General features: G+C 43.1%; 1 protein-coding gene across 1 annotated transcript in view; it reads left to right on the top strand.

The window, feature by feature from the left end:
- LOC110518582 (CUB and sushi domain-containing protein 2-like) overlaps positions 1-12,500 on the top strand; it is a 458,013-nt gene that overhangs the window by 169,481 nt on the left and 276,032 nt on the right. The window contains exons 22-23 of the mRNA XM_036953653.1: positions 9,928-10,023; positions 12,483-12,500. The exon at positions 12,483-12,500 is cut by the window's right edge and continues 186 nt beyond it. Coding sequence (XP_036809548.1) covers positions 9,928-10,023; positions 12,483-12,500 — 114 coding nt within the window. The remainder of the gene's footprint in view (positions 1-9,927; positions 10,024-12,482) is intronic.

The following is a 12,500-nucleotide window of genomic DNA, read 5'->3' as shown; positions in this document are numbered from 1 at the left end:
TCTATAACCTCCTCAACAGTCCCTGATATACCCTAGAGTCTACATCTATAACCACCTCAACAGTCCCTGATATACCCTACAGTCTACATCTATAACCACCTCAACATTCACTGATATACCCTACAGTCTACATCTATAACCTCCTCAACAGTCCCTGATATACCCTACATTCTGCATCTATAACCTCCTCAACAGTCCCTGATATACCCTAGAGTCTGCATCTATAACCTCCTCAACAGTCCCTGATATACCCTACATTCTGCATCTATAACCTCCTCAACAGTCCCTGATATACCCTACAGTCTGCATCTATAACCTCCTCAACAGTCCCTGATATACCCTACAGTCTACATCTATAACCTCCTCAACAGTCCCTGATATACCCTACAGTCTACATCTATAACCACCTCAACATTCACTGATATACCCTACAGTCTGCATCTATAACCTCCTCAACAGTCCCTGATATACCCTACAGTCTGCATCTATAACCACCTCAACAGTCCCTGATATACCCTACAGTCTACATCTATAACCACCTCAACAGTCACTCTACAGTCTACATCTATAACCAGCTCAACAGTCCCTGATATACCCTACAGTCTGCATCTATAACCTCCTCAACAGTCACCCTACAGTCTACATCTATAACCAGCTCAACAGTCACTGATATACCCTACAGTCTGCATCTATAACCTCCTCAACAGTCCCTGATATACCCTACAGTCTGCATCTATAACCTCCTCAACAGTCCCTGATATACCCTACAGTCTGCATCTATAACCTCCTCAACAGTCACTGATATACCCTACAGTCTGCATCTATAACCTCCTCAACAGTCCCTGATATACCCTACAGTCTGCATCTATAACCTCCTCAACAGTCCCTGATATACCCTACAGTCTGCATCTATAACCTCCTCAACAGTCACCCTACAGTCTACATCTATAACCTCCTCAACAGTCCCTGATATACCCTACAGTCTACATCTATAACCAGCTCAACAGTCACTGATATACCCTACAGTCTGCATCTATAACCTCCTCAACAGTCCCTGATATACCCTACAGTCTGCATCTATAACCTCCTCAACAGTCACCCTACAGTCTACATCTATAACCTCCTCAACAGTCCCTGATATACCCTACAGTCTGCATCTATAACCTCCTCAACAGTCACCCTACAGTCTACATCTATAACCTCCTCAACAGTCCCTGATATACCCTACAGTCTGCATCTATAACCACCTCAACACAAGCTAAATACATATGTCCGTTTAATATCATATGCTGTACAGGAGTCTGAAGTGTTAAATTATGTCGTGGCAGACTTGACAAGCTGTTATTATCCAATCAGTGGTCAAATCAAAGTAATCACAACATGAACATAACATTTAATAAATAAAGCTTTAACTCATTACCATGGCAACCATCACTGCAGAAAAACATCCAGGCTGTTCAACAATACGTTTTTTAACCACCAATGTGACAGATACTGAGCCTTCAGAAACTATTCACACCCCTTGACTATTTAAACATTGTGTTGTGCTACAGCCTGAATTTAAAATGGATACAATTGGAAGTTGGGGAAAGAAACCTGACATTGAATATCTCTTTTGAAAATGGTGAAGTTATTAATTACATTTTGGATGGTGTATCAATAGATACAGTCATTCTTAACTCAGTTGCCGGAGAGTAAGGAAACCTCTCAGGGATTTCAACACGAGGCCAATGGTGACTTTAAAACAGTGACAGAGATATAATATACTTGAGGATGAATTAATGGAATTAAATGAAATGAATTGAAATTAAATTAATTAATTAATACGTTTGACATCAGCTATAGGACTATATACCCTGATATACCCTACAGTCTGCATCTATAACCACCTCAACAGTCCCTGATATACCCGTTTGACATCAGCAAGGACTAACACATTTTTTAGGATAAAAAAATAAACAGAATAGAGCTAAGCTCAAGGACACATCCTTGAGGAAACTTGGTTTACGTTTGTTTTCCAACAGACACTGGTAAATTCTACTTTTCAGCAGGACAATAACCTAAAACACAAGGCCAAATGTACACTAGAGCAGCTTACCAAGATGACATTGAATGTTCCTGATTGGACTAGTTACAGTTTTGACATAAATTGGCCTGACAATTTATGACAAGACATGAAAATGGCCATCTAGCAAAAAAATCAACAATCAACTTGACAGAACTTGAATCTTAGCTGATGCGACACCAATCTTTTTTAAAAATGTTTTTAACAATAATAGACAATTAATGTACAGTCGAGTTGTGCAAAGCCCTGAGAGACTTACCCACTTTGACATTACAGAGTATCTTGTGTAGATCGTTGAATGGAACCAGGGGGCAAGGGGCTAGGAAGCAGAATGGAACCAGGGGGCAAAGGGCTAGGAAGCAGAATGTAACCAGAGGGCAAGGGGCTAGGAAGCAGAATGGAACCAGGGGGCAAGGGGCTAGGAAGCAGAATGGAAACAGGGGGCAAGGGGCTAGGAAGCAGAATAGAACCAGGGGGCAAGTGGCTAGGAAGCAGAATGGAACCAGGGAGCAAGGGGCTAGGAAGCAGAATGGAACCAGGGGGCAAAGGGCTAGGAAGCAGAATGTAACCAGAGGGCAAGGGGCTAGGAAGCAGAATGGAACCAGGGGGCAAGGGGCTAGGAAGCAGAATGGAAACAGGGGGCAAGGGGCTAGGAAGCAGAATGGAACCAGAGGGCAAGGGGCTAGGAAGCAGAATGTAACCAGAGGGCAAGGGGCTAGGAAGCAGAATGGAACCAGAGGGCAAGGGGCTAGGAAGCAGAATGGAAACAGGGGGCAAGGGGCTAGGAAGCAGAATGGAACCAGAGGGCAAGGGGCTAGGAAGCAGAATGTAACCAGAGGGCAAGGGGCTAGGAAGCAGAATGGAACCAGAGGGCAAGGGGCTAGGAAGCAGAATGGAAACAGGGGGCAAGGGGCTAGGAAGCAGAATGGAAACAGGGGGCAAGGGGCTAGGAAGCAGAATGGAAACAGGGGGCAAGGGGCTAGGAAGCAGAATAGAACCAGGGAGCAAAGGGCTAGGAAGCAGAATGGAACCAGAGGGCAAGGGGCTAGGAAGCAGAATGGAAACAGGGGGCAAGGGGCTAGGAAGCAGAATGGAAACAGGGGGCAAGGGGCTAGGAAGCAGAATAGAACCAGGGAGCAAAGGGCTAGGAAGCAGAATGGAACCAGAGGGACTTACAGTGATAGCTTGGGACCAATACCAGCCCCCCAAGTGCATCCCAAATGCACCCTTTTCCCTATAACAGCACACTACGTTTGACCATGGCAATACCCATGTACTGTATATATGATGTGTGGAATAGCTTCCGCTTGCTCTCCCCACATCTACTCTTGTCTGTCTGTGTTAATACCTGTCACCGTTCGCCGTTATTAAACCCTTCCATCATAACGGCGCACTGAGCACTTCCTGTAATAAACTACACAGCATGGCCTGAGGGGTCCCGCAGCGGAATCAGAGTAACCATGGTGACAACAGCACAGGCCAGCCATGTTGGGGGCCTTGTGTTACTGTCAACACTTTGTATAACACACCCTCCCGCACACACAGCCACACAGACCCTCACACACACACACACACACACACACACACACACACACACACACACACACACACACACACACCCACACAGACACTCACACACACACACACACACACACACACACCCTCCCTCCCACACACACACACACACACGCAGACACAAACATGCACACATGCACATGCACACACACACACGCACGCATTCACACACACACACACAGACGCTGCCTCTGGAAATCTGAGTGTGGTAGACCATACTCCCTCCTCGCTTTCTCTCTTTCTCTCCCTCTCTCTCCCTCCTCCATCTCTCTCCGCAGTTAACACCAAGCTGAGAGAGAGAGAGAGGAGAGACAGAGAGAGAGGGAGGGAGACAGAGAGAGGGAAGAAGAAGGAGGGAGGGAGAGAGGGAGGAGGCCCAAAATGAAGCCTGGCCCCAAATTTCAGGTGCTTTTGGGAGACAGCGGGAGAACCATTAGGGTTAGAAGCACAATTCGACCTCAGGAATGTTCCTGATGAACCTGTCTTCAATGACAATCCATCAGGCCACTATGAGGTTTACCTGTGTCGGTTCTAAGCTTCCTGGACCAACCGGAAATGGTTAAAATCACCCTAAAAGTGTTTTTCCATACCCAACCTGCAGTTTGACAGACATAGTGCATTCAACCCTGTGTAAATCAGTCAGTTCTTAATGTAAAAACTTTAAACTCAGGAATCTGTAATAAGCATACCCCAATGAGGATATGTGCTTCCTGTGCCAACCGGAAGTGCCATAATTGGTGTCACAGGGGCTGTTTCAAAGGGTTAAAAAAGTCACATCTTTCCAAAACTTCATATGTCTGATTAGGTAACCCCCATGAACTGTAAATCACTCATTTCCCCCATCAGATTTCCAAGAAATACTCTCACACACACACACAGCAAGGATGCAGTGACAGTGTGGGGCTTAGAGACACACAGAGCCTGCAATAGTTACCTTTGTTCGAACTGTCAAAGAACCGTCAGACCTAGAGCTCTGAAACTTTTGAAACCTGTTCTAGAGCTCAATTCGATAGTGCGTGGGGAGTTATGTGGCTCTAGAAGGTTCTCAGGCCGGGAAACAGCCTTGTACATTTGCAATAACTTCAATTAATTTTGACCATTATGAAAATGACGATATTTAGAAATGTCCCAGAGTCGCAAGACTAGGTCCATTGAAACCGCCTTTGCCCAGAGAGACGGACCCTAAAGTTTCTGTCCGATAGTTCATTCAGGGACCTCGTAGCATTGCCAGGAAAAAGTGGATTTTCAGCACCAATTAAGGTCGCTGCTCGGGCTCCAAATGACCTATCAAGCCAAAACTTCGGTTTTGGGGTCGCCTCAGCTAGGCCTACAGATAATGTCTGTAATGGACAGATAATGTCTGTAATGGACAGATAATGCATGTAATGGAACCGCAGCTAGAACGTAAATTTATGTTTTATGTTTTTATTATGGTTTGAACAGAAGGTGCTGCTGAATTTTGGGCTCTGAAATATGTGATAGTTGGCTTCCAAACGAGTTGGAAAAAGTGGGTGTGGTGTCAGTATGTATCAGTTTGGTGTCAGAATGATATCTAATTGACTGATGACTGGTGACTTGCTGGCTGACTTTCGTCCATTTGCAATATGTTTAAACAGTGATAGACCATAACCAAAATTACATTCTGAAATCAACACCAACGAGCGATGGAGGGGAACCAGAATCACTGCCCGGCCATCCCGAGTTCATCGGGCCAGTCAATTTAGCATTTCTGCAGTATTTTTGAGCATGTCAAATTGGTGATGGTAAATGCCCAGAAAGCACTTTTTTGAAAACAAATTAAGTTTTTGAAAACAAATTCACATTTTCAAAATTTGACCGTTAGGTCTTGACTTGATGTGCATTTGCAATATGACATTTTACGGTGGTGCTATGACATTTGGAAAATAAATAAATAAAAAAATGAAATAGGGACTTTTGACTTAAACTTTTGACTTCCTATGAAATCATATTGCAAATGGACAAAACATATGCCTTATGGACAAGTAAATATATATATATAACAATAAAATAATAATAAACAATAAAATATGACAAAAGTATGTTCATACTGTTCTTATAAATGTATAATTGACAAAATAAATCAAAAGAATTTCGAAAAATTGTCTAGAAAGCACTTTTGAAAACTAGTTTTTCAACCACTCCACAAATCTCTTTTTAACCAGCTGTAGTTCTGGCAAGTTGGTTAGGACATCTACTTTATGCATGACACAAGTCATTTTTCCAACAATGGTTTACAGACAGATTATTTCACTTATAATTCACTGTATCCCAATTCCAGTGGGTCAGAAGTTTATATACACTAAGTTGACTGTGCCTTTAAACAGCTTGGAAAATTCCAGAAAATTATGTCATGGCTTTAGAAGCTTCTGACATCATTTGAGTCAATTGGAGGTGTACCTGTGGGTGTTTTCAAGGCCTACCTTCAAAACTCAGTGCCTCTTTGCTTGACATCATGGGAAAATCAAAAGCAATCTACCAAGACCGCAGAAAAACAATTGTAGACTTCCACAAGCCTAGTTCATTGGTAGAATTCTCCAAACGGCAGAAAGTACCACGTTCATCTGTACAAACAATAGTATACAAGTATAAACACCATGGGACCACGCAGCCGTCATACTGCTCAGGAAGGAGACGTGTTCTGTCTCCTAGAGATGAATGTACTTTGGTGAGAAAAGTGCAAATCAATCCCAGAACAACAGCAAAGGACCTTGTGAAAATGCTGGAGGAAACAGGTGCAAAAGTATCTATATCCACTGTAAAATGAGTCTTATATTGACATAACCTGAAAGGCTGCTCAGTAAGGAAGAAGCCCTTGCTCCAAAACTGATTTTAAAAACCCTGACTACGGTTTGCAACTGCACATGGGGACAAATATCGTACATTTTGGAGAAATGTCCTTTGGTCTGATGAAACAAAAATAGAACTGTTTTGGCCATAGTGACCACCATTATGTTTGGAGGAAAAAGGGGGAAGCTTGCAAGCCGGAGAACACCATCCCAACCGTGAAGCACGGGGGTGGCAGCATCATGTTGTGGGGATGCTTTTTTTTTTTTTGTCAGGAAGTTTGGTCGCAAATGGATCTTCCAAATGGACAATGACCCCAAGCATACTTCCAAAGTTGTAGCAAAATGGCTTAAGGACAACAAAGTCAAGGCATTGGAGTGGCCATCACAAAGCACTGATCTCAATCCTAAAGAAAATGTGTGGGCAGAACTGAAAAAGCTTGTGCGAGCAAGGAGGCCTACAAACCTGACTCAGTTACACCAGCTCTGTCAGGAGGAATGTGCCAAAATTCACCCAATGTATTGTGGAAGGCAACTTGAAACATTTGACCCAAGTTAAACAATTTAAAGGCAATGCTGCCAAATACTAATTGAGTGTATGCAAACTTCTGACCCACTGGGAATGTGATGGAAGAAATAAATGCTGAAATAAATCATTCTCTACTATTATTCTGACATTTCACATTCTTAAAATAAAGTGGTGATCCTAACTGACCTAAGACAGGGAATTTTTACTAGGATTAAATGTCGGGAATTGTGGAAAACTGAGTTTAAATGTATTTGGCTAAGGAGTATGTTAACTTCCGACTTCAACTGTATATCTATGTATGTATGTAGGTTATAATATATATATGTACAGTGGGGAGAATAAGTATTTGATCATACGTTTCCTGTATATATATATATATATACACACATACATACACACCACGTTATAATATAACTCTACTACGACAAGGGAAACCGTTTACAGATTAAAATCAAATATTTCTATAAATATCCAGAGTCTTAATAAATTAAACATGGAACAGAACGAGAACCACCAGTAGCGCATATATCCAGCGTCTTATTCTGGTGACATGATGATCAATGCTTTGGTTCTTTGGTTCTTTGGTTCTTCTTGACAGGTAAAACAATAAAAAATAAAAATCTTGCTCTTTTGGCCATAATAAACATCTCATCATTACACCTGGGAGTCAGCAAGCAAGTACAGGGAGTGAATTTAATAATAAATGGAACAGAATGGAACCACCAGTAGCTAGTGCACAGACTTGAAACTCAGTAACAGAATCAATAACACCTGAGGAAACAACCAAAGGGGAGTGACAGATATATGGAATGTAATCAGGAAGTTGGGATGTAATCAGGAAGTTGGAATGTAATCAGGAAGGTGGGATGTAATCAGGAAGGTGGGATGTAATCAGGAAGGTGATTAGAGTCCAGGTGAGTCTCACGAGGCGCTGGTGCGCGTAACGATGGTGACAGGTGTGCGTAATAATGAGTTAACTGGCAACAACGAGCGCCGGAGTGGAGGAACGGGATTAGTCGTGACAATCATGTAGACTATACTCTGTTGACAAGAGTGCACCTGCCAATACCAGATTGGGCAAATTGATGGAAACACTCCATAGCTACTGCTAGTGACTACAAGCTACTACTAGTGACCACAAGCTACTTCTTGTTACTACTAGCTACTTCTAGCTGCTACTAGTGACTACTATTGACTACTAGCTACTACTAGTGACTACTAGTGACTACTTGTCACTACTAGTGACTGCTAGCTACTACTAGTGACTACAAGGTACTACTAGTTACTACTAGCTACTTCTTGCTACTGCTAGCTATTTCTAGCTGCTACTAGTGACTACTATTGACTATTAGCTACTACTAGTGACTACAAGGTACTACTAGTTACTACTATTGACTATTAGCTGCTACTAGCTACTACTAGTGACTACTAGCTGCTACTAGCTGCTACTAGCTACTACTAGCTACTACTAGCTACTACTAGCTACTATTAGCTACTACTAGCTGCTACTAGCTACTACTAGCTACTACTAGCTACTACTAGCTACTACTAGCTACTACTAGTGACTACTAGCTACTACTAGCTACTACTAGTGACTACTAGCTACTACTAGTGACTACTAGCTACTATTAGCTGCTACTAGCTGCTACTAGCTACTACTAGCTACTACTAGTGACTATTAGCTGCTACTAGCTGCTACTAGCTACTACTAGCTACTACTAGCTACTACTAGTGACTACTATCTACTACTAGCTACTACTAGTGACTACTAGCTAGTACTAGCTACTACTATTGACTACTAGCTACTACTAGCTGCTACTAGCTGCTACTAGCTGCTACTAGCCACTATTAGCTGCTACTAGCTGATACTAGCTACTATTAGCTGCTACTAGCTGCTACTAGCTACTATTAGCTGCTACTAGCTGCTACTAGCTACTATTAGGCTTGATTAAGTATTTTCCGACATTCCTTAGAGGAGTGTTGTATCTAGGTTTATCTGTCTCCTTCACTCACTTCTCTTCCTCCTCCTCTCCTTCCTCATCTCTCACTCCTCTTCCTCCTCCTCTCCTTCCTCATCTCTCACTCCTCTTCCTCCTCCTCCTCCTTACTCCTCTTCCTCCTCCTCTCCTTCCTCATCTCTCACTCCTCTTCCTCCTCCTCCTCCTTACTCCTCTTCCTCATCCTCTCCTTCCTCATCTCTCACTCCTCTTCCTCCTGCTCCTCCTTACTCCTCTTCCTCCTCCTCTCCCTCCTCCTCTCTTCCTCCTCTCCTTCCTCATCTCTCACTCCTCTCCTCCTCTCACTCCTCTTGCTCCTCCTCCTCTCACTCCTCTCCCCCTCCTCTCCCTTCTCTTCCTCCTCCTCTCTTCCTCCTCTCTTCCTCCTCCTCTCTTCCTCCTCTCTCCTTCCTCATCTCTCACTCCTCTTCCTCCTCCTCTCACTCCTCTCCCTTGTCCTCTCCCTCCTCTTCCTCCTCCTCCTCCTACCTCCTCTCCCTCCTCTCTTCCTCTTCCTCTCCCTCCTCCTCACCCCCTCTTCCTCCTCCTCTCCCTCCTCTCTTCCTCCTCCTCTCCCTCCTTCTCACTCCTCTCCCTCCTCTCTCCTTCCTCTTCCTCCCCCTCTCATCCTCCTCTCTTCCTCCTCCTCTCCCTCCTCTTCCTCCTCCTTTCTTCCACCTCTCCCTCCACTCTTCCTCTTCCTCTCCCTCCTCCTCACCCCCTCTTCCTCCTCCTCTCCCTCCTCCTCTCCCTCCTCTCTTCCTCCTCCTCTCCCTCCTTCTCACTCCTCTTCCTCCTCTCCCTCCTCTTTCCTTCCTCTTCCTCCTCCTCACCCTCCTCCTCTCTCCCTCCTCTTCTCACTCCTCCTCTTCCTCCTCCTCTCACTCCTCTTCCTCCTCCTCCTCTCTTACTCCTCTTCCCTCTCTCCCTCTCTCCCTCCTCTCCTCTCTTTCTCAGGTGAGTCGCTGCCGTTGGCAACGTCCAATCAGGTTCTAATCCGATTCACCTCGAAAGGCCAATCCAGCTCCAAAGGATTCCACCTGGTGTATCAAGGTAAGACACACACACACACACACACACACACACACACAGAGACACTCACAGACACACACACACACACAGACAGACAGACAAATACACACGCACACACACGCACACACACTGGAGTACATCTCTCCCCTCTCTGTACCTCTCAGCCTGTTCTAACAAGCCTGTTTCTCTACATAATGGATGACTGGGCTTTTAGGCACAGCAGTACCCTAGCACGATACCAATCCTCTACCACGTGTGTGTGTGTGCACGTGTATCTATTTATGTGTCTGTGTTTTTATGCGCCTCTGTGTTTGAGCGGTGTCTGTGTTTGTGTGTGTGTGTGTGTGTGGATAAGTTTGTTTGTGTGCAAGCGTGTGTGTGCCTTCAAGTGTGTGTTTGCATGTGCCGTGTCCTTAAATATAGTTCTGTTTCTATGACTGTGCTACAGAGTTACCTACAGGTCTCTATCTATGATTTTTAACTGTGCTACAGAGTTACCTATAGGTCTCTGTCTATGATGTTTAACTGTGCTACAGAGTTACCTATAGGTCTCTATCTATGATGTTTAACTGTGCTACAGAGTTACCTATAGGTCTCTATCTATGATGTTTAACTGTGCTACAGAGTTACCTATAGGTCTCTGTCTATGAAGTTTAACTGTGCTACAGAGTTACCTATAGGTCTCTGTCTATGATGTTTAACTGTGCTACAGAGTTACCTATAGGTCTCTATCTATGATGTTTAACTGTGCTACAGAGTTACCTATAGGTCTCTGTCTATGATGTTTAACTGTGCTACAGAGTTACCTATAGGTCTCTATCTATGATGTTTAACTGTGCTACAGAGTTACCTATAGGTCTCTGTCTATGATGTTTAACTGTGCTACAGAGTTACCTATAGGTCTCTATCTATGATGTTTAACTGTGCTACAGAGTTACCTATAGGTCTCTGTCTATGATGTTTAACTGTGCTACAGAGTTACCTATAGGTCTCTATCTATGATGTTTAACTGTGCTACAGAGTTACCTATAGGTCTCTATCTATGATGTTTAACTGTGCTACAGAGTTACCTATAGGTCTCTATCTATGATGTTTAACTGTGCTACAGAGTTACCTATAGGTCTCTATCTATGATGTTTAACTGTGCTACAGAGTTAGAGTTACCTATAGGTCTCTGTCTATGATGTTTAACTGTGCTACAGAGTTACCTATAGGTCTCTATCTATGATGTTTAACTGTGCTACAGAGTTACCTATAGGTCTCTATCTATGATGTTTAACTGTGCTACAGAGTTACCTATAGGTCTCTGTCTATGAAGTTTAACTGTGCTACAGAGTTACCTATAGGTCTCTGTCTATGATGTTTAACTGTGCTACAGAGTTACCTATAGGTCTCTATCTATGATGTTTAACTGTGCTACAGAGTTACCTATAGGTCTCTGTCTATGATGTTTAACTGTGCTACAGAGTTACCTATAGGTCTCTGTCTATGATGTTTAACTGTGCTACAGAGTTACCTATAGGTCTCTATCTATGATGTTTAACTGTGCTACAGAGTTACCTATAGGTCTCTGTCTATGATGTTTAACTGTGCTACAGAGTTACCTATAGGTCTCTATCTATGATGTTTAACTGTGCTACAGAGTTACCTATAGGTCTCTATCTATGATGTTTAACTGTGCTACAGAGTTACCTATAGGTCTCTATCAATGATGTTTAACTGTGCTACAGAGTTACCTATAGGTCTCTATCTATGATGTTTAACTGTGCTACAGAGTTACCTATAGGTCTCTATCTATGATGTTTAACTGTGCTACAGAGTTAGAGTTACCTATAGGTTTCTATCTACGATGTTTAACTGTGCTATAGAGTTACCTATAGGTCTCTGTCTATGATGTTTAACTGTGCTACAGAGTTACCTATAGATCTCTATCTATGATGTTTAACTGTGCTACAGAGTTACCTATAGGTCTCTGTCTATGATGTTTAACTGTGCTACAGAGTTACCTATAGGTCCCTGTCTATGATGTTTAACTGTGCTACAGAGTTACCTATAGATCTCTATCTATGATGTTTAACTGTGCTACAGAGTTACCTATAGGTCTCTGTCTATGATGTTTAACTGTGCTACAGAGTTACCTATAGATCTCTATCTATGATGTTTAACTGTGCTACAGAGTTACCTATAGGTCTCTGTCTATGAAGTTTAACTGTGCTACAGAGTTACCTATAGGTCTCTGTCTATGATGTTTAACTGTGCTACAGAGTTACCTATAGGTCTCTGTCTATGAAGTTTAACTGTGCTACAGAGTTACCTATAGGTCTCTATCTATGATGTTTAACTGTGCTACAGAGTTACCTATAGGTCTCTGTCTATGATGTTTAACTGTGCTACAGAGTTACCTAAAGGCTCTCAGGCTCCTAGATAATCACTACTTGGTAAAGCTACAGTGACCAGACTCTTCTTCTCTTCCTCTACAGCGGTGCCAAGGACCAGCG

This window comes from Oncorhynchus mykiss, chromosome 18, assembly GCF_013265735.2.
Source record: "Oncorhynchus mykiss isolate Arlee chromosome 18, USDA_OmykA_1.1, whole genome shotgun sequence".
Taxonomy (NCBI): Eukaryota; Metazoa; Chordata; class Actinopteri; order Salmoniformes; family Salmonidae; genus Oncorhynchus; species Oncorhynchus mykiss.
The sequence above is the reverse complement of the archived record's forward strand: the minus strand, read 5'-3'. Positions and strand labels throughout refer to the sequence as shown.